This window comes from Apus apus, chromosome 4 (assembly GCF_020740795.1).
Source record: "Apus apus isolate bApuApu2 chromosome 4, bApuApu2.pri.cur, whole genome shotgun sequence".
Taxonomy (NCBI): Eukaryota; Metazoa; Chordata; class Aves; order Apodiformes; family Apodidae; genus Apus; species Apus apus.
Genome location: NC_067285.1, coordinates 56789422 through 56812296, shown reverse-complemented (window position 1 = coordinate 56812296; position 22875 = coordinate 56789422). Strand labels below are relative to the sequence as shown.

Genomic DNA, 22875 nt, shown 5'->3' with positions numbered 1-22875 from the left:
TTCCAGCTGCCATCGCTGCTGGCCTAAAGAAGAGACAGAGGACAGAAGATGGCAGTTATCACTTTGCAAAATACATGTAAAAGCAGGATTTGGGATTTTGAGTTTTATTTAGGAAAACTGATGCAAGCTTTCATAATTTCATGTATAGAAAACCTGTTCTTTCAAACTCCATAAACAAAGCTTTGTGAATCCCAATTGTTGACAATTCCTTTTTTAAGTGGAAGTTTCCAGATTCAGAGTTTGAAGCAAGGTCCATTAGACCTGTAATCAGGTTTTATGGCAGTCTTTGAGCAAGCAATAGCTTTCACCATAGTAATAATTCACTGGTCGTCTTCAGGATTGCAATTTGAGTAGCTGGTTGACATGTGCCAATAGGATTTCTCCCTGTTAAGGTATGGTAAAAATGTATCATTAACTAGCTCTTGTTAGACCATTTTCGATCAAGATGCTGTGTATGTGCAAAGTAAATACAAAGAACTCAATACTTTTGTTCTTTTATTTAGAGGCCTTTATTGTCTGAACACCAAGGTTATTACAACGTTAGCTTAGAGCTTTTTTACCAAGCTGAAAAGTTGTATAGGCATGTCCCTACATGCAATTAAGCACATACATAAGCATACAAATCCCTTTACTGAGTGTTAAAAAGACATAAATGTTTCATGAAAACCAGGAAGACAAACAGGACAATTAATTAAATATTTTTAAAAGTATCCAGTTTACCCCTTATATTTAATGCTATTGATATGAAATATGAAAAATATTCTAAAACCAGCACAATTTTGCAAATATTATTTGAAAATAGCATTAATCTGCAAACTCCTCTAACCTCAATGAGGGTAGCAGGTCTGCTTGTAAGACCCACAACTATTTTTAGATAGCTGGAATTTCTTTTATCAGAATATTCTCAAAAGAAATAGCTCATTTGACTTTATCCTTCATAGTAAAAAATAAATAAATAAAATAACATAAACCAAGCAGACATTCTAGAAAATATTATGATAAATGTTTCAAGTGCAAGTTTCAAAATTCAAAATTCACAGACATATCTGGAGTAACTGAACTTTATGTGTACATCCCAAAAGTTATTATGCAGTCAAATTAAATAGCATCCATGAACATCACTATTTTTTGCCAATCTGCACTTGTTGCTAAGTGATAACTTTTGTACACTGATGAAGAAAACAGTCACAAATTAATCCCCTAGAGCACTAGTTCTCCCATACTTTTTAATTATACTTTTTTGTCATAAAGCTTTTAATAAAAATAAGGGGACCTCTGTTATCTTATAATTACATAAATGCAAGTTGTGTTCTTCAGAGTCGGGAAGCTTCAGGAGAAAATTATGTTTATTGAGCCACATCTAGCTGCCTCCCACCCCAGTAATTATTTGTATCAGGAAGAACTATCTGTCTGGCAGAATGCAGGTGTTGTTCTGCTCCTTGTAGACCTCTTCAGGGGGAAAACCAAGGCTCTGCTTTCCCCTTCAAATTAGTGGAGCAAGGAGATTAGGCAGAATGTTGTTTCATACATTCTACTCCAGACAGGATCCTGGAATAACCCTCTCAAGTGTCAGAAGCAGCCAGAGCTCCACAGGTCATGGGCAAGCCTGACATGACTCAGCTGAAGGCATGATGCTCACCAGTACTTGGCTGCAGTATCAACTCAGTATTTCTTTTGTGCTTATTTTATCACCACTTTCTGAATTGCCACTTCTTCTTCCAGCATCACTTTTGTTTGGTGATCTTTTGCCAAGCATAGTCCTGCTCATAAGATCTGTTGAGACCAGAGCTCAAATTAGTGCATTGTACATTTGTTCTTTGTCTTTTTACGTGAGAGATGCTCCAACTTCTTTAAGGAGCTCCTCGTATGGAATAGAATTATTCTTCACTCTGCCTGGTTCATTATCATTGCAATTCTTCCTCCAAGTTTTTCCAGAAAGCCTCTAATCCCCTTAAGACTTTGCAATCAGAGAGGAAGACTCATGAGAGAGTATGAATTGCAGTTGCAAGTTTTTCTGTGCTCTGAGAAATTATAGGCATACTTGACTTTAATGAAGTTAGAAAAGCAGGTAAATCAATTTAGCCTATAATGCCAGTTGTCTGGTTAAAACAAAGGCTTGTCAAATGTATTATAGCAGATGAGTCTCTGAATAGTTCTGAGGTATACTGACATCTCTAAAATCTGTCTTGTCGGTACCTAAGGTATGCGAAACTGACAATTAAGACTGCTCTTCAAATAAGGTTTTAGTAGGTTTCATTATGGATATATCAGGTGGTGTTGACTAACAATTCAGAGCAGAGAGGAAGGCTGTACCTCAGAAAGCATTCTGTTTATAATTATGAAAAGCATGTTTTCTGATCATTAATAGGGTATATCTTGTTAATTATTATGATATATAAGGTATTTCACCTGTGAAGCCATTTAGAAAATTAATGTTTGAGTCACAGAAAGGTCATTGCCATTCTAGAAGGAATCCATTCATCTCTAAATAGGCCATCCGAATATAGACTAAGAAATACACTCTATATAATTACCTAGAAATAGATGGAATAAATAAGATTGATGATAGGTATTACTAAAGCCACACTTTAGTTTCCTTCTAGGAAAAAGTAGAATGTAACTGGAAGAAACAATAATATACATATCAAAAGGGAAGAAACCAGTTCAGTCTGAAGTAGTTATGTGAGATTCAGCTATTACACAAGGTGAGAACTTAGCCTTCAGAAGCGGTGTACATCAAGGACTTTGTCCTGAGATTCTGTCAGGCATTTCTGAAGAGAGCTCCTACGAAGAAGAGAAGGAAGACAATCTTATTTTTTTCAGAACCGTGTCTTTTTTGACAGCATAACTTCATAGTATCTCTTTATTTGCCACACTTATGCTTACAAGTAGATAGAATGTATGTGCTGTCTTTGAGGATAAACAAATAAACATGTTAATGAATATTTCCATGTGTAAGTCTTCTTTTGACCCAGGCATATGACTGAAGAGTGATGCTGAGCATGAGGGAGCCCAGCAGCTATGATGGTAAAGGACATTGCCAGGAGTTCAACCATAGGGGATAAACTTTTCCTTTAGGTTTTAAAACTACACCTTAAAAGCCCAGAATGTCTGTTGTTCAAGTGAGCTCTCAAGCCCATTTAGCAGAGGAGAAGAAAGAGAGAAAGGTGTCTTCAGCTGAAGGCCTGCTGTTTAATCTTAGCTCATCAGTGAGATGGACAGTCCCAGATTCATACACAGTTGCTGCAATGCTGGCTTGGAGGAATTAACCTCAATGGGTGAGAAAGCAATTTAGTAACTAAAATCCCCTGTCCCCATCCCTGCTGCATGAGTAGGTTTGTTTCTCCAAGGTTAACAATGAAGTTGACCTGTGTCATTGCCACATGAAGAGCAGACAGACAACTGTGCAACAAGAGCAGTTTTTGCACACAGCTGACCTGTGTGGGTCTGAAGAGCTGGTGATGGCCCTGCCTGAAGTTGCTGGGAGCTGAGGGGGTGGAGCCTCAGAATAATTGCTCAGGTCTTTGTAGGATCACAGAGAGGAGGGGGGAAAGTCTCAAGTTGTCCCATCAGCTACCCATTCTCTAGCTGAATTCTGCCCCTTAGCCACCTGCAGTATGGGTAGACAGAAAACCTGTGGACAATATTTTCAGTAGTACAGAGGAGACCCAGGGGCTGGGAACTTAAGCATCATAGGATGAGCCTCTGGGAGCAGCAATTGTTCCCAGCTCTCACTCAGCTCAGAACCCAGCTAGGACTGAGATCTCCTACCCCAGACAGGCTGGTAAGAGGGAAGCCTTGTCTCTGGGAGGCAACTTCCTGCAACACCAGCTTTCATAACTGACACATTTAGCTCCTGATTTGGGCAATACATATCCACATACAGAGGTGTATCACCTTTGAAAGGTTGCTACCTCCTACACTGAGCTATTCTATCCCTGGCAATATTGCTTCTTGGTCTTCCTGGAATGTTCATAAAACATTGCCCCATCTGGCCACACCATTCTGTTCACCATTTGTAATTGAAGTGGCTTGAATCTGGACTTAACCACAGCAGTGCCTTTAAAAATATCTTCAGAGAGTCCTCCCTGAAGCATTGTGGTCACTGTTATTTTCCCCTGTTTTCTTTGTAAGAATTGTCTGCCTCCTGGCTCCTCAGCATCGTTGGATGAGAAAATTAGACGCTCCTTTCCTCGTGAGTACCAGGAAATCAGTTTCCCTGGCATTGCTGTCTGCATTCTGGGCAGATTGCACTCTTGCCAGGCTCACAGTACAGATTAAAGCAAAATTTATTTATGATAAGTGAAGTTCAGGATTACCTGGCTTCTGTCTCCAGGCCCTGCTCTCTCTCAGCAGCCCCTTTGACTTTTACATTCTGAATTGCAATGAGCTTTCATGTCTGCTGAGCCCTGATACTCTCAGAGGAGCTCTGCGATATTAGAATATTTTGATGAATTAGAGCCTTTGCTTTTACTTTGCCTTTTACAAACCTCAGCTCAGGGAGAGCACTGTCACCAATGCATTCATATTTTGCAGTGCATTTGGCAGAAATGGCTAAACAACTGAGATGGGGACAGTTGAGCGGAAAGGGGGGGAGGATTTATAGCACTTTGAATTCTTCCTGTCATGCTGAAATCCAGCACAGGTTCTCGTGGGGGGTGGGGAGGGGTGGAGCTGGGCTTGCCAGCAAGACAGGGTAGATCACATGCACAGAGCCCGTGGTGACTGGGCACCCACATGGGCTTGTGAAATGTCGCTGCTGCTGTGCTGGTTGTACAGGGGCTCTAACGCTCAGCAGCTGCCTTGTGTGGCATATTTTTTTTTTTAAATGATGGCTGTAGGTCAGCCAAGAGGCCCTGTACCTACCGCGCCACCAGAGCATGGGGCTCTCCAAAAAACTGCAATGCAATCCATGCTGGCACTGCATACCCTGTGTAACTAAGGGAGAACACCACAAACAGGTTGTGCTGATGTGCCTGTAGGGGAAATTCTCATTAGCCAGAGTTGATAACCCGTGTATGAAACCAGCCTGGGCCAAGCTGGCTCAATCTCCTGAAACAAAACTTGCAGGCCAGCAAAGGTGACTCTGGCAGGGGCAGGAAAGATGTCCAGGATCAGTAGAAATATTTTAAGCGCAGTAGGAGCCAAGTGAACTGTAAGACATTAGGACTAGGCACCATCTTTGGGATAACTTGTGTCTACCAGGCTTGGCACAGTAGTCAGAGACCAGGAGTGCCGTGCTGGCACAAGCGGTGCACACACACACATGCCAAACTGCCTTGGAGCAGGCAATGTTCAGTCAGTGTTGCTGGTTGGGGTCACTTGTATTAGTCACATTCTAGGGAGTTTTTTTCTCCTCTTCCTAATTAGAAAATTATGGGATAGTGGAACATGCCTAGAAAATTACTTTATGAGAATGTAAGTACCAGAAATCTTTGTTGTTTATGCAAAGTAAATAAAAAGCGGGCTGTGAAGGTGAGTAAAGTAAAAGAATTAAAAAAAAAAAAAACACACACACACAAAAAAACCCTAAACTGATATATTTGCAAAAAAAGTGTGCTTGCCTTAGTCACCCTCTCTGTTTCTTCCAGATCCCATGTCCCACTGAAGGGGGCTGCGGTATTTCCATCAAGTGAGACAATGCACTTCCCTTGAAAGCTGCTGGGTTTAATCTCACACGGTCAGATGGTGTGATTCATTTCTGCAGTCCCTGTTGTACATTTCTTAATATCAGACCTGAGTGAAATATCTTCAGGACTGTGAGTGAGAGTGGAGTTAACTATTTTTTCAAAGGAAAAAGGTGCTGGAAATATATAGTGGTCTTCATCAGCTGGAACAGCATGTGAAACCAAGGCCAGACTCCTGGGCTGCACATGATGAGCCTGTCATGGTATCAACTAAGCGAGCCAGAAAGAGGCTTTCACACCTCTTAAACAGAGCCAGTTCAGCTCAGCCAAACCCAGGCATAGTTCAGAGCTTTTGGCCCAGCAAGCAGCTGCCTGGGGGTGGCCACATCTGGTGAGTAACAGCTACACACAAGCAGAGGAGAGGGCCTACACCAGCTGCAAGGCTGTGCTGCATGACGCTTGCATCTGTGTGAATTCATCCTCCACAACACAACAAAGCTTTCCTCTGCCTTTTATACTGCTACAGTGGCTGCACAGAGCTGTATCAATGTTTTCTCTCCTGTTAGACCTGTGCCTGTACATAATCTGCTTTAAATATGGTCATCATATGTGTTGTCTCAAATTATTGCATAGGTCAAGAAGATCTCCTAAGAGCTGTGTTCATTCAAAACAGGCGAAAGTCCTTTTACTGAGCCTTTGAAGTTGGTTCAGCGTGTGTGCTAAAGCTCTTTCCTGCAACAGCTTTCCTGTCATGGAAGCTGCAATTCTTAGGTCATCTCTTGACTTCTGAAGCAAAGGCTACAAAGCCTCCCCAAATATTGCAAATGGGAGTAAAAATCTGCATAAGGTAGCCCTAAATTTTGTGTCTTCACACTTCTGTTTCCTTATGGTTGTATTCAGGTCTTTTGATTTTTACCTGTAAAGCTTCAGCACCTTTGAAACATAAGTGTTTGTTTCTTAGTTTAAAGTGGTCCTGCCATCTTTAGCTGTTCTTTTGCATCCCTGCATAATGATCACCGGTTTGGGAGGAAAAGTACTTCCTGTGATTTTGTCTGGTTTGCCATGACCAATTCCTTGGTTGGGAGCTTGATCCTCTTTTCTCACCCTTTTCCCACATGCAGCATTGCAGCAGGAAACAAAAAAAAATCTGTTGATTAGGTAGATGGATATTCACAGCAGAACTAAATCAGACTCTCATTCCCCATCTGAAGGGCCCTGGGTCAAGACCCAGATACAAATCACAGTAAAACTGAGATTGAGCCTGTAGTGTTCTTTCCTGTTTGCATTTTCTTCCCTACTTCTCCTTGACACATTTGTTTCCTCCTTCCCCTTCATTCAGTCTCCCCTCTCTCTTCACAATTTTGATGAATATTAGGTTCTGCAGAAGCTCATTCACCCACCTGTCCCATCACCTGACATAAAGTTGGTGTGTGCAGTTTCTTCTTTACAAGGAACCACTGTCTCTTCTCTCTGATTCACTTACTAACCAAAGAGAAGTCGTGTCTCCAAAATTATTGTGCCATTCTCTACCTTGCTAGGAAAAATGCAAGTGTTGTGCACTACTGAGAAGTGAGTAAAATCATTGGCTTTGTGCATATGAAAAGTTGTTAATTTCTGTTTATCTGTGTTTATTCTGGACTTCACAACTGTTTTCCCCAGTTTTCAGGTGTCAGCAGCCTTTGAGATGGCAGGGTTTATTCTGTGCTGCTGTAGCTTGGGATTTTGGTCTGTCTGGCTTCTAGCCTTCCTTCATTGTTAACCTTGTATGCCTGCTGAATTAAGACTTGATACAGATGAGAAGTGAAGATGATGAGCTATTCCTAATTAAAATTTGCTGCAAGCAGCTGATTTGTAAAAGTTATGTTACGCCCTCAAGAAAAATGAAGGTACTTATGCTTAGAATACCCCTGATCCCTGTACACCCGTCTGCTGCTAAATGCTTTTCAAACCCTGCCCTTCAGAAACTCAGACCTTCACCTTCAGGCCTGGCTGTGGGGCACATTAGCAGATCTGTATATCAGAGCAACCTGCTCAGTTATAAACTAATAGTGCTTTTACCCAGTATCATCCACAACTGCCTCCTCATTAATTCTCTCAGCCTGGAAGCACCCTGATGTCTCCTTAATAGGGGTTAGTATTATTTATAGCAATTTACAGGTGTGCTGCTAGAAGACAGAACTGTAAATCACCCCAAATGTTATTCCATGATGAAGTATCCCTACATTATTTAGCACATTGTCCCAACATGACTGAATGATGCACAATGGAAAAACTTGCCACAGAAATGTAATCTTGAGAAGGACGAAATACTGCATATTTAGTTTAGATGTGTAGTTGCAGTTGATATTATTTTGGCAGTTTTGTAATCCAGGAGTATTTTCAGCTTCAGAAAAGTGGAGTACTTCTAACCTGGGGCAATACATGTGACACTGTTATACAGCTGATGTTGCAGAGGTATTTGACACAAAGAAAGGTTGGGCCTTATGTGCATGTTTCAGTTACAGCTTACTGCCTAGAGTGTACCATAGCAACTTCGTTTTACAGTGTATGAGAGTGATTCTCCTCAGAAGAAAGAAGACTGAGGTGTGATGAAATGCCAGCCAAGAGTGCCTACAGATACCTCAAAATAAAGAACTACATGTGTTCTGAGATGTTTGTCTATCATATTTGGCTTTAATCTGAGCACAGTTCTTTCCCGGATCGAGGAGAGGCTTGTAATTTTGAAATGAGAGGGAAGGTGGAGCAGCATCTTCTTCCTAAAAAGCCTGGACTGAAAATAATCCATATTAATTGTTATTCGAGTTCTTTCTTTTGTAACTGCAGGTGTTTTTCCTCCTTCAGATGTGCCAGGTACCATTTGTGTGGTAAATGTCTTCTGTTTTTTCTTTACTCAATCAAGAACGGTTTAAAGATTGTCATGCCTAAAATACACACCTGGTTGAGAACTCACTGGGTGAAATCTGGCCCAAAACCTAACAGAGCAGCTCCTGCTGCAGCCCAGCACCAGTAGCCAGGTCTGCTGCTGGTTTCCTCTGGGCAAGAAAACTTCCTCACAACCAACCATAGGCATATATGGAAGAGCAAAGAAGGAAAGAAGGGATTTAGAGAAGAGAAGGGAGGGTTGGTGTCAGTGCTTCCTTCCCAGGGAGTTTGGAGGTGTATGAATTAAAGAGTGTTTTCTAAAGGTGAGAACCGAATAGCCTTGGAAGTGCCTCTGTTGCTTTTTAATGAGTAATGGGTTTTTTCAGTTTAACCTTTTGAGTTTTCTGAGTTAAATCTTAATATCAGTCAGGTCTCTCCTAATGTGTAGTTCAAGACCTTCTAAAACTATTGGTGAGTATATTCAAAATGTTACTACAGACACAAAGCATCCATTTCCATGTGGGTAACAAGGCTGTTTGTGTTTGCACATGTCCATGTGCAGGAGGAACCATGAATTAGAAGCAGCCTCAGGCAGCAGAGCTGCATTCAGGCTGCTGCTTTAGGAGAATGAGATTTGCTGCAACACAGCAGTCTAGGGGGCAGGAAAGGGTGAAGAAGGCACACCAGGTGTTGAAATGTTCACCTGAGCATCATCTCTTCTGCAGGTAGCCCATTCACAGCTGGGAGCCTGGCTTCCTTGGGAGGGCCATGGGGACCACACTCTGCATGGCTGTCTCTGTCTGTATCTCTGTCTGTGCCTCCTGTAGCCTCAAACTGGCTTTAAAACCCTTAGCCCACTTGAAACCTATAGCTCAGATAGGGAGAGGGCTTAACTGTGAGCACATCCCCACAAATTTGTGCAGTGAAGCAGCTGACAGAGGTGAAAGACCCCATGTGTGTCCCACACAGGGGAAAAGGCAGAAAATCACACACATAGCAGAAAGCCTGCCCCAGGCAAAAGGTTTTATTAATGATCTATTGTCAGGAAAAGCATCAGTCAGAGTTTGTGCCTTATTGACACCAGAGAACCCAACCAAAAGACCCAAATCCAAGGGAAGTTGTCTTTCAGTCTTCCACTGCTGCTCTGCCTCCCTGCTCTGGTACCCCTGTGGCCAAGCTTTCAAAATGGCTGCTGTGCTGCTGCTGGGGAAATAAACTGCTGCTTGCTGTAGTTGGAGGTGAACGGGTGTTTCATCGGGCATGAAGTACTCCCGGTGTCCTGGGAGTAAGATATTCAGGGATGTTGCTGGTTGAGATTGTCAGCAGTGCTGGTAAATGAGGTAGGGCTGGTCCTCTGGTCTGAGTGCTCTCCTAGGACTTGGGAGACTTCCTTACTGTTCATCACCAGTCCCAGATGTCTCTATTTTCCTCTGCTGTAAGGTGAGGTAGCAGCATGTCCCTGCCTCCTGGGAATGCTGTGGGGATCAGTATGATAAATACCATGAGGCACTCTGATATTACCAGAGAGAGGGGGAAAAGCACTGAATTGCCAAAAAGACCCAGAAAGAATTGTAAAACTCTAGGGAAAAAGAAAAGGAAGCTAAATAAATAAATGAACCCCAAACAGGCAGTCCACTGGCACACAGTGTTAAATACACTGTCACTCACTCCCAGCATGATTTTCCCTTCTTTGCATGCTCTCTTCCACACATTGCTGCTGCTTTTGCAATTCGAGTCTGCAATGTGTATTGCTATTGCAGCACAGTAACAGGGTTGGAATTTGGACCACATTTTCCTTCACAGAGCACAGGCATCTTGGCACTAGAAGCCGTGTAAGCCATGTGTTTCGCAAAAAAAAAAAATAAATTAAGGAGCAAATTAAAATGTCATCTACATAAATATGCCACAATAAGTTGGATCAAAGTGCTCAAAACAAGACCACTTTGAAACAGAAAGGTGGGAATCAAAATTGCACATCCCTGCATATCCACTCAGATGCCAGCTGGTTAACCGAGGTATACATACCATGGCTGTTCAAATGAAAACATTTTAGCAGCTGTCTACAAAAATGTAAACCTCTCCCCATCTTCCCAGGGCTGCCCAGTGCACCATCCCCATGGGCTGCCCTGGTTCCAGCCCATTGCCTGCCCCATCTCTACTCATCAGCACATCTGCAGGGTCCAGCAGGCACACAGGGCTGCTCTGGGCTTCTCCAAAGGATGAGCAATAAGATCCCTGGCAAGGTCTGGACTTCACCGAATCCTGTTGCCATTGCCTTGCAAACCTGTGTCTGGGCAAGAGCCCATTGGATTGCTGGCTCTAATCCAGAGTATTCAATGAGTTAAAAGGCTAATTCAGGGGCACAACATGGCTCAGCAGGCTGGGGGGAGAGGTGCTGGTTTTCATGTCCAAGCCAAACACAGCCCAACCTCCCCAGTGGGGAAGAGGCTTTATAGAAGAGAAAAAGCTTAAGTAAGTGGTGGGTGGTCTCTAGTGGCTGTGTCCGTGGCAGTCTGCAGAACCAGCTGGGAACTGTTCTCTAGCCCTGGGGCTAACATGGCACTGCTAATTCCCCTCCTTTCTTCCCATTCCTCCCCAAAACTGTGTGGGCATAGCCAAACTGCCTGCTTGGAGCAGATGCTGTCTGCAGCCCATGGCCAAGCATTGCCCAGAAGGGTGGGTATCAGCCCTGGCCAGCACAGTGAAGGCAGAGCTGTCTGTGGCCAGGCTGGTGCCCCTTGTTCTGCTTCATTTCTGTTTTGGGATCTGAGGGAGGCTGCACTAAGTGGCTTCCCAGGATCCCACCCTCTCGGCTGTACTGGGAGGCTGGTGACATTTTTCTTGTGGCACAGGTGTTGCCACAAGCCCCAGCACTGGTTTTGAATACTGTCCTCAGCAGAGCCAGCAACAATGGAGCAGAATGGGCCACATTAACCATCACCCCTCTCTAAACACAACCACCCCAGCGGTGGGATGTGAGGGAGGCCCCAGCCTTCCTGAGCAGACAGGGATTAACCTGGGCAGAGAGACAGGGACCAGACATGTCACCCCTCCACTGCCCCCAGCCCACTGCCAACATCCACCTTGTGTCTGCCTATGGATGGAAGATGAAACAAAGACCGCTTTAAATTGCAGTCCAGGAGAGAAGGGAACAGGGAGCAGGCAGCTACCCCATCTTTGCGGGTGAGCTGCAGCAATTAGCACAGGGATTCTAGCTGGACTTTCCCTGTGGTCATGCCCCTTCTCTGTGAGAAAGGGCCAGTAGGAAAGATTTGTGTGCATCTTTGCATAAAGTATTTATTTAAGTACAAGAAACTTGGGAGAGGTATGTACCAAGGCACCGGCTATGTCCTTTCACAGTTATTTTTAAAGATGCTGCATTTTACTAATGTATTTTTAAAGAATCTTTATTTCTAAAATGAAGAGCAATCAGGAAAGAAATTTTACAACTCCAGAAGTAAAAACTTTCCAAAGGTGACATCTTTTGCTTTTTTTTTTTTTTTTTCTGCATAGCATCCCTTGTCTGTAAGCGTGTACGTGCATTTGTGACCACCTGTGGGATGGAGGCTTCCATAAGGCTAAGGTTTGCACAAACCCTTCTCATCACATTCTTTGGCCCATGGGCTTCATGTTGCCTGGTGGGCACTGCCACACATGACACAGCCAGAAGCTCCCCCACAAGAGTCACAGACCTGTAAATGAGACCTGTACACAGCTCATTCACTGCTGCACACCCATTTCTGCCCACAAAGGCAAGAAACTGAACTCTTTTCACTTGCTTAAATGCTGTAACTGCTGCTGCCATAAAATATCATCATTGTAACATGGGACTTTTCCAGGGCTTTGCCTCCCCATCTGGCATGGACTGACTCATCCAGCTGTGTTTGGCACAATTTTTTAATAGCTTTGTTAGACACAGACATAGCTATTTCCCTGTAAAATGCACTGCCAACAAAATATATGTTCTCAATGTTAAGTTAATCCTACCTACTTCCATAGCTTTCCCTCCAAAATCATGGAGCAAGAGAAAAGCTACGAGGGTTTTGAGTGAGCAGATGGGTAAGAAATGGCTTTCCACCATGCAATGTGCCCTTCTCAAATCCAGCAGGCCACACACTTTTGACCACATGCACCCTGAGAGGACTCAATCCCCAAATGCCACATGCAAGCAGGCAAGGAAAACACATGCCAGCAACGTGCCACTGTACTACATCTCCCATATGTTCCTGGTAGCAATACCTTTGAGCAGCTCCGCAAGTACACCTCAATGCATCAACCTGGGGCCTTCTGGTGATTCTTTGTGTGTTTTTGCCTACAAAGGGTGATAGTTTCACTTGTCATCCTGAAGGCATTTTTCTCTTCCTCTGGCCAGAGAGCATCTGGGACCAGTATAGTGGTGGTGGCTCTAAGAAGGGGCTCACTTTGCAGCGAAGATCCTGCGATGTCTGGAAGATGTGTCCAGCTCTTCAGGAGCAGCCTCCTCTCGTGTGGGGGCCAGGACTGCATGCACCCCAGCTTGCACAGATAGGGCCTCCCATGGCCTCACTGCCCCAGAGGAGGGGAGGGCTGGATGCAGAGTGGGGCTGCTTACAGGCCACGCTCCTGGCTGGAGAGGAGATAAACGTCCCCAAGGGTACCTCCCTGTCCCTGGGACCGTATGGTGAGGTGAATACCCCTGTGCTGAGGTAAATAACCCTTTGATACAGGCCTGTGTGTAAAGCCAGTTAGAGCCCCTTCGGGGCGTGTGTTCTGGGGGAGTTGCCGGGCTGCAGCGGTGTTGAAGAGCTGCTGATACCTGCACCATTCCCCCCCGCCAGCCGCCTTTGCCCCTAATCCGTGCACTCTGGAGTCGATTCCAAGGGCAAAAGGGCCTTTCCGACGGGTGCTGAAAGTCCCCTCCTGCAGGGGGGATTTGCCGCCGCCCTCCCCACCGCACCCCGAGTGTCGCCGGGGCAGCGGGCGCCAGTCCTCGGGGCCTCGGGGCGGGAGTTGCGCGGCTCAGTGTCCCTGCCCCGGGGGACTCCGGCTCCGCCACCCGGCTGTCACCGCCGCCTCCTCCCCGTTATTTACATCCGTCTTTAGCAGTCTAATTACCTGCTTTATTGCTTTCGCCCGGGGGAAGCCCGGGGACGGCGGCGCAGGGAAGGACCCTCCCCGCAAGCCCCCTCCGAGCTCCACTCCGCTCCACACCGCCCGGGGAAGGGGGTTGGACAAGCGGCTCAGCCAGGACTGCCCATGCACCGCCCGGTTTTCAGCAGGGTTTCGGGAGGACCAGGTCTCCGGAGGCGGCCGGGACCCGCCGCCGCTCAGGGACGGGGCAGCCCCTGGGGGGGCCGGCGAGGCCTTCCCCGCAGCCCGCCCACCCTCCTGGGGCATCTTCGTCGTGTTGCTCTAGCGCGATGTGCGCCCGCGGAGGGAAAAAATCCCGACAGAGTACGTGGATGTTCAGACGAGCAGTGGAGGTAATTTATTTGCCTTTATGCTCTTCCGATGGAGTGGGGGAGAGACGGCGGCGTCGTGCCTGCACATCGTTAAGCGGGTTTACTCCTCCTCAGCCAAAAGAGGTTCGTCCCCGGTCTCCCGCTTGCCGGGGAATCCCCCCGCGCCCCAGCCCGAGCACAGAGGCGAGCCCTGGGCCGCCCCCGGCCGTGGCCCGGCGCCACGGTGAGGGGCCGTCCCGCCGGGGTGCCGCTCCCCTAGCTCCGGGGGGAGCCCCAGCCTCTCCCCGCCCCTCCAGGTTGTCCGCCGCTCACTCGCACTTCCAAACTCATCTAAATTACATCAATAACAGAGCGCACTCTTTAATGAGCTCTCAACTTTAAAGACTTGAAGGATATTAACAAGCCGCTTGACAAATGGTGCTTAGAAGCACATTAAAGACGCTGCTAATGGAGCGCATAATGACGGCTAATTTTCGATCAGATATAAATTAGAGCCCCAACAGTTATTTGCCTTAAGGACTTTATGTAAATGATCCTGTTCTGTATAAACGGGGAGGCGAGGCGAGCCCAGCCCCGCCGCGCTGGGGAGCGGTGCCGCAGCCGGACGGGCCGCGCAGCGCCCTGCTCCGCCCGCCGCGGAAACACCGCGGGGCTGCGCCGCGACCCTATTCCCCCGACCCCCTCCTTCCCCCACCCCGTGGCACAGCGGCATCGCCCCCCCCCTCCCCCTCCCCACGGGCGCCCGGCTGCCAAGTGGGTTTGCGAGGGGGTGGGAGGAGGAGGCCAAAGGTTCGTCCCACTTCGGGGCTGGTTGCGGAGGGGAGGGGGCGGCTGTGACCCGGGGAAGACAGTGTCAAACCCCCGTGGGGGCTGAGGTCGGCCCAACCCCTCGGGCCGGGCGGCGCTGCGCCCCGCGGCCAAGGCGGAGGTCTGGAGCAGGGCAGGGGCGGGGGTCCCGCTGCGAAGCCGGCTCCTGCACACACGCACTCGCTCCCGGGGCTTGTCCCAGCTGCTGCCCAGCGCTCCTACAAGCACCTTTTATCTTCCTCCGTTCTTTTGGCTTGGGGGGTTGTGTTGAGTTTTGGGGCAGATTTGGGGGATTTGCGGCTTTTTTTCTTTCTTTTAATCTTCTGGCAACAAGTGCCAGCTGGGAGGCCGGCCCCTGGAAGGCGTAACCCCCCAGCACAGCGGCCGTGGTTCCTGCCCACCCGGGCCCCGCGGCTGCCCCCCGACCTGCCCGGCCTTGCGATGCCCCTGGCACGGAGGAGCCGTGTGAGCAGGTCAGCAACACCCCCGCCCCGGGAAGGGGATCCCGGCTGTCTGTGGGAACCCGCCGAGTTTTCCTAGGGATTTTTTTGGTGGTGGGTTTGGATTCTTTTTTCTTTCCTTCCCGCCCCGCTTACTTGCGGGGTGCCCTTCTCCCTCCAGAAACATCACTTACCTTTGCGGGGCGCGCCAAGCCGTGGCCGCGGGGCAGCTTCCCCTCCTGCGCCGCTGGGCTCCCTCCTCCGGGAGGGCCCCAGGGTCTCACCTGCCAAAATAACAATAACAGTAAAGGGGGGGAGGGTGTGGAATGTTGCCCCTCCGTCCTAAACCCCCGTTTACCGCGCCGGGACCACAAACCAGCCGGCCTTCCCTGGGAGCAGAGCGGCTTGTTAGGTCTGCCAGCGCCGCGCTAAGGGGGGGACCCGCCGGCCGAGGGGACCGCCCCCTCCCCCCTCTCCAGACCAACAGCTCCCCCCCTCGAGAGGGTATTTTTTCAGAAAAAAAAAATAACACCAAACAAAACGGCGACCCTCCCATCCGTCCCCGCGCCTCTCGGTGCAGCGACCCGCGGGCCTGGGCGCTGGAGTTGCGCGGGCGGAGGGGGCCCCGCTGTACTCACCCCGCGGCCCCGGGGCTGCGCCTCCTGCTCCGCGCTCGCTGCCCCGATCCATCGATTTGTTCTGGGAAAAGGCGGCGCATTCTTATAGCAGCTACGAGCAATTAATATTGCATTAACCCTATTACAAAAAAAAAAAAATCCGCACCCTCTCAAAGCCATCTATTATTAACGCGAGTGTAATTGGAGACCCGGGACGTGGGTGTGTGCGTGTCGTGGGCAAGGCAGGAAAACACAGGCGTGACAGTGTGGCGGGAAGGAAGGGGAGCCGAGGGTGGCTAATATTTGATTTCAGGTCTGTGGTTTTCTAATTCGAGATTAAAAGCAGTCACGTCTTTGAAGCCAGACACTTGGTGTAAATGTACAGTTAAAATATTCTATTCCATAGTCCCCAGACAGAGCTCTGCTACTCCCAGGCTTCATTAAATTTTAATTATCATCCCAGACTGGAGCAAGGAAAGAGGGGAAAGACTGTCCACCTAATTGCAATTGATAAAGGCAGAGAAGCCTAGATCTTTTTTCCTCGCGCGCACGCACAGCAGTTGTTGTTGTTGTTGTTGTTTTAATGCGGGTAAAGCCCGGAGAGGGCAGCGTGAGCATCTCCACCTATAGATCTGCTGTTTACAAAAGATGCACGTGAAGGAAAGCCGGGAAGTGATGTTATAGATGGGTAATGGGGAGGGGAACATTAGCTCTAGGATAGATCTGGCGAAAGATCAACGGAAGAGACAGGCACCCTCATTAGGGCTCGGCAGCTTATTGTCTCCCAAAACAAAGCGCGCCGGTGCCTCAGACCTTCCCGTCACGGGAGGCGGTGCCGAGCGGCAGCACAGGGGCTGCCCGGGTGCCCGCTCGAATCTCTCGGAGCCGAGAAGCCTCTGCCCTCCCCTCCCCAGCTCTTTCGTGCCTTTTCGTTTGTTGATAATCTGCGTGTGCGGGACAGGCCGTTACGGGGAGAAGTCGGCTAATTGCCTCAGGTTTTTAATTTGGAAAACTAGAGAGCAATTCTGTCTCCAGGCAGCAAAAGGTAGAAAATAAAACCCACCGCGTTTGCTTTCTAAGCAGCTTCCCATTATCACATCGCCACTTAATTTTATTTCCATTCTCTCCAAGTTAAATAGAAAGCCGAGCTCACAGGGGAGCTGCCATGTGCCTACAGACTGGGGATGTCAAGCAGAGAGACTCACTGTGCAAAGTTAATTTCAATTCCCGAGGAGGATTTCACATTCTCGCTCGCTCTGACCCACAGTAATTAGCTGAGATAACTAATGATTACTTACTTATTCCTTGTAATTATCTGGATTTAATAATTCGCTGTGTAATTTATTAATTCGCCCATAATAGCCTTTAAGTGAATGGCTCATTTAAGAGGGCGAAGCAGCAGTTGGGGGGCTGTTCGCCGCCTGCTGCCTGCGCCTACGGATGGTTTGGGGGGCTCTCTGCTGCTTTCGGGGGTCCAAGTGGCCCGACCCTGCGCCAGGCTGGCTCTGTCCGGCCCCCTGCCCCGCCGCTCACCGCCCCCATTCTCTCCTCTTGAAATTAGCCTCGTGCCCGCGGTCGCGGCCGGGGCGGGGGGCAGGGAGGCGTTTTCCGCCCGCTGCCCACGCCGGGAGGGGGTCTCGCCGGGGGGCGCGCAGGGGTGCGAGGGCTGCGCGCAGGGGCAGCAACACCCCTTCACAAACCGCCACCCCGTGCCTGCAGCCCCGGCGGCGGCGGAAGGAGAAGACAAGCTGCGCTGCGCGCCCGCGGGAGTTCTGCGCGCCCGCGGGACGGTGCAGTACCGTCGCGGTAGCAATAACGGCAACGACAGCGAAAAGCGCTGGTCACGGAGGGGGTCGGGGAGGACCGGGGGGAAGCGAGGCGATGCCTCCGCGCCCACTGAGTGAGTGCCGCGGCCGTGCCAGCAGGCCGGCACCCTCGGAGTGCCCAGGCACTTTGAAGATGCAGATGGAGCTGGTGGCTGGGCAAAAGTATGAATATTTAATAGCGGTTTCTTGTATGATCTCCCCTTCCCCCCCGCCTCCCCCCGCTCGTCACCGTCGGGTTTCCTCGGCTTTTGTGAGCTCCACGCGGGGAAATTACTCCCCCCCCCCCTTTTTTTTTTTTCTTTTTTTTTACTCCTGTGCGTGGAACTTTCCCCTCCCCAGTGGCGAGAAGCAAAGCGGCTCAGGTACCGGGGGGCTCGGTGGGGGGCACCTCCAAACAATACCCCCTCCCTTCCACGCACAATCCCAGCCACGCACACTGTCACCCGCGACGGGCGCGGGGCGGGCGGGGCTGGGCGCGGAGGGAAGCTGCCCATGGTGCTGACTCCTCACCACGGACAGCTCCGCTCCGCGCCCCGGGGGGCAGCAGCCGCCCCGTACCCCCTTGCCCGTGCTGGGGGGCAGGAGAGGGGAGCACAAGAGCCAATCCCGAAACCCGTAGGCGTCGTGGAATAGGGACAGAGGGTGGAAAACAAGAAGCAGGAAAGGCGCTTTGCCAAGGAAACGTTAAAATCCTTTTGTTTTTTCTTTCTTTTTTTCTTTTTTTTTTTTTTTAATGAAAGACGGTTTAACAACATTTAAAAATAACTGAGTACATTACTAGCATAAATAAATCTCCTATTAACCAAAAGAAAAACCAACGAAATCGGGTCATGTACAGAACTTAAGACTTCAAACGGTCTCGAATAGAACAGCGATACAGCGGAATCTGTAAGAATATATCTATATGTGCGTCAACGCCAATGAAATATTTACAATACATACAGGTACCCAACCGAGCACCCTCCTTTTATTGTTGTTGTTCCAAAAGAAATGTATAAACCATCTGTGAATTTACAAGCAATGCAGCCTCGCTCGCTCGTTCCCTTTTTCCTAGAAATTTAAATTTGGCTTTTCTACAAACAGACCGCTCAAAGGGACTTTCCTCCGTGGTAAAGTAGTATTGCAATCAAAGGTAATAAATAACCGACCGACCAAATAAATAAATAAATAAACAATCAGATAGATAAGATAGATAACCGAGCCGGTCTAAACACCGTCGCGATACAGCTTTGAAATCGAGAAAGACGGATATTGTGCTGGCAAGAAACCCGAAGGGACAAACCCCCCCACGCTGTCACTGAGGCGGCCACGTCCTCTCTCGCTTCGGGAGCAGCGTGTGGTGGGGACAATATGGGAATCCCCATTAAATATGTAACGCGGTAAACAAATACCTCGGACAGTGAATCAGGCTACACAAATAATGTAGGATATCTACTAGAGGGTGCCGACGCCGTACGAATAAGAATACTCGCCAGAGAAATACCTTAGGTTCAGGTGACAATTTACAGATGGCCAAAAGGGACGTTCAGAAGAAGAGAAAACCTCACGTTCATAAATCCTACCAACACAAAAATACTTGATCCTCACTATCCTTTTTTTTTTTTTTTTTACTTTTACCAAGACTTAGATTAAAGAGGTGTAATTAATTAGAATGAGCACAAAATGAAGTTGCTAGAGAGATAAATTAATAATTTACAAGGGGTTGTTTGGCAGTAATCTAATAATAGCTTTTGAAGACCAGTGAACACAGCAGGATCAGCTCTTTCCCTAAGCGTTATAACTTCAGAGAAGGAAAAGGATAATAACCACAGTAAAAATATATATATATTTATATATTTATAATACGCAGTGTAAATGCAGAAAAATCTGCCATCTTATTTTTTTTTTTTAATCTTAATTATTTAAATCAAAATACTTTTGAGACGTCTCTCGCGGCGCAAGCCTCAACTCTATTCAAGTTTGCGTCCCGAGAACACCGTGACAGTGCGGACACAGCGCTGCGAAGGGCACCTTTCACTCGTGCCCCCAGGCGAGGTCTGTTAAGAATAAAAACCAGCGGTACTTGCCGGGGCGGGTCCGGGCGGCGGCTCCGCGGGGAAGTTCCCCCGCAAGTTGGGCGCGGGGCCGGCGGTGGGGTGAGCTGGGGGCGGTGGGCTGGGGTTGTGTTGGTTTTTTTTCCTCCTTTCCTTTTTTGTTGTTGTTGATTTTGTTGTTGTCGTCGTTTATTGAATCTGAATCGGTTGGACGATGCCGATGCCGTTGATCGTCCCCGGCTGCCGGCTCAGATGCCGGCCGAGTACTTCATGCGCTTCTGCTTCTGGCGCTGGTTGCAGAACCAGACGCGGACCACGTTCTTCTTTAGGTCCAGCTTCTCGGCGATGGCGGCGATCTTCTCGGAGGAGGGCCGGGGTTGGAGGGCGAAGTAGGCCTCCAGCGAGCGCTTCTCGGGGGCGGCGATGGAGGTCCGCTTGCGTTTCTTCTCCGCGCCGCTGAAGAGCTCGGGCTTGGCCAGCTTCTCGCGGTGGGACTTCTCGGCCTCCTCCAGCCAGGCCTGCAGGATGGGCTTGAGGGCGATCATGTTGTTGTGGGAGAGGGTCAGGGACTCGAAGCGGCAGATCGTGCTCTGGCTGAGGGAGCCCACCCCCGGGATCTTCAGGTTGGCCAGCGCCGAGCCCACGTCGGCCTGGGTCACCCCCAGCTTGATGCGGCGCTGCTTGAAGCGCTCGGCGAAGGCCTCCAAGTCGCGGGGGTCGGCGTCCACATCGCTCATGCAGCCCATGTGGGCCGGCAGCCCGTGGGCGTGGGCCATGCCCAGCGCCGCCGGGTGCATGGGGTTCATGCCGGCCATGTGGGGAGCGTGGCCCGGCGTGGAGACCACGGCGCCGTCGGGGGCTGCCATAGCCCCCAAAGCCAGCCCCGGCGTCAGGTGCTCCAAGAGTTCCCCCTCCAGCGCCTGGTGGGGCTGGTGGTGATGGTGGTGATGGTGGTGATGGTGGTGGTGGGTGCCCGACAGGGCGGACGGGTGGGAGATGGGCACCGAGGAGGAGGAGGCGGCCGAGGTGCAGGGGATGGTGTTCATGGTGTGGTAAGTGGCGTCCGGCTTGAAGGGGCTGTGGTGCGGCGGGTGGTGGTGGTGGTGGCTCTTGCTCGGGGAGACGATGTCCACCGCTGCCAGGGCTTCGGCGCGGGCCAGCAGGCTCTCGTCCAGACCGCCGAATATATTGCTCTGCAATTGCAAATAGAAGGCACACATAACGCTCAGCAGGGAATTCGCCTCCCCGCGCACTCCGCCGTGCCACTAAAACCTTCCCAGCATGTTAAAAGAGAAATCCTGGAGAAGGGGGGTGGGAGGGTGGGGAACGGGGGGGGGAGAAGAGAAGAGAGGAGAAGAGGGAGCGAGCGGGGCGAGGGAGCGGGCGCGGCGCGCAGCCGCTCGCACAGAGGCAGCCAGCGGCGGGCTGGCGGGCGGACGGACAGACGGACACACGCACCAGCCGCACGCAGCATCCCAGGTCATAAAAATTAATACAGGCGGCAAGAGCCGCCGCATGCATAAGTTGGGCGAGCGCCCGGCGGCGCCGGGTGATTTGCTGCACGGCCATGAAAAAATCATCAGGCGGATGTGGGGGGCCGCCGAGGGGCTCCCCTTAAAGCGGGGTGGCAGGCGGCGGGCACCTACCGGAGGGGCGGGCAGGCAGGCCCGCCGCATCGCCTCCGCGCCGCCGCCGGGGCCGGAGCCCGAGCCGGAGCCGCCGCTGCCGGAGCCGGAGCCAGGACCGGAGCCGGAGCCGCGTCCGGCGGAGCCGCCGGTGCCGGTGCTGCTGGGGGAGCTGGCGGCGGGGGCGGCGGCGCCGGCGGAGGGGCAGGGCGAGGCGGTGTGCAGGGCCGAGTACTTGGTTTCGTGGAGGCCGCCGCTGCCGCCGCCGCTGCCGCCGTGAGGGAGGCCGAAGGGCTGCTTGCTGCTCAGGGACATCATCATGGTGCTCGCCGCAGCCGCGGCCCGGCCCGCCGGCAGCCGACCGCCGGAGAAGGGCAGGGGCGCGGGGCCAGGGGCCCGGACGCCCCGGAAAAGCCGCAGAAGGTCCGGCCTGCCCCCAGCGCCCCCACACCCCGTAAGAAAAAAAGAAAAAAAAAAAAATCCCACTCGCCCCCCAGCCGGCTGCCCGAGCCCCGCTGGGGAGGACGCGGCCGGGAGAGGCGGCTCCGGCGAGCCGGGGATGCGCGGGGGATGCGCGGGTTGCCTCCCGCCCGCCTCCGCTCCTTTGCCGGCCCTCGCCTCTCGCGAAGTGCCCTCCCCGCTGCCGCGCCGGTGGGTTTTACTCTCTTCCCTCCCTCCCCTCCCCTCTCGCCTGTCACTACAGCCCAACTCCTCGGGAAGGGCCCTCCGCGCCTGCCTCCTCCTCGGCCCAGGCCCCCTCCTCCGCCGCACCCTGCCCGCCCCCCACCGCCCCCGCGCCCACGCCCACGCGTGCTCCCACACTCACCGCCACGCCGCCCCCTCCCCTGATGGGGCGGAAAAAAGCCAAAAAAGCAAAAAATAAAAAGGGATGGGGAAGAGACCCCCCCCGCCGCTCAAATCCATTAAAAAAAATAATAAAATAATAATAATAAAAAGGAAAGATAAAAGTCCCGTCCAGGCTCACAACGAGCCCACAGTTCAAAGAGTGTCCCGGGCACTGCCCCGGCACGTCTTGCCGCTGCCGCGGGGGTACCGGCGGGGGGCCCGGGGGGGCCGGGGGCTCTGGCCGCAGGGCGTGGCGCGGGAGCCGCCGAGGGAAATGCACGGAGCTGCGGCCGGAGTCCGTCCCCTCCGGCGTCCCCCATCGGCGGAGATCCCGCGGGATCCTCCTGCGCAGAGCGCACCGCTGTCCCGCCAACTTTCCCCTGCCTCTCTTCGAAAAAGAAGAAAGAAAGGGGGGAGGGAGGGGGAAGAGGAAGAGAAGAGAGAAGAAATCGAGGAAAGTCAGTTTTACGGGAGGTGGCCGGGTTTATTTCCATGAATTTCACTGTACAGCAGGAAGGTTAAAATAAGTGCTTAGGTGTTTAATTTCTCACCTAAACAGCAGACTTGGTAATTTTAAGGGAAATAAAAAAAAATTACATTGTATCAGCTCTCACTGTCGCCAGCTCGGAGAAATGAAATAAATCAAAGTTAAAAGCTTGAGTATCATTTAATTATGGTGCGAATAGCGCTTGGAAAGAAGTAGAACAACATCTCTAAACAAATTACGGCCGGGCCAGGAAGGAATTATTAG

The 22875-nt window shown here is 50.4% G+C and overlaps 1 protein-coding gene across 1 annotated transcript; it reads right to left on the bottom strand.

Annotated features, from left to right (window-relative positions):
• Positions 1-19901: 19901 nt before the first annotated feature.
• POU4F2 (POU class 4 homeobox 2) lies at positions 19902-21599 on the bottom strand. The gene is made up of 2 exons (XM_051618398.1): positions 21300-21599; positions 19902-20846 (listed from the first exon to the last, which is right to left on the bottom strand). The coding sequence occupies exons 1-2, from the start codon at positions 21597-21599 to the stop codon at positions 19902-19904; spliced, it is 1245 nt and encodes a 414-aa protein (XP_051474358.1).
• Positions 21600-22875: the final 1276 nt, after the last annotated feature.

Bases quoted from the DNA above. Each gene is read 5' to 3' on its own strand.
- POU4F2 (XM_051618398.1), bottom strand. From the start codon at position 21,599: ATGATGATGTCCCTGAGCAGCAAGCAGCCCTTCGGCCTCCCTCACGGC. The intron at 20,847-21,299 runs GTAGGTGCCCGC...TTGCAATTGCAG, and splicing joins CCTGCCTGCCCGCCCCTCCG to AGCAATATATTCGGCGGTCT.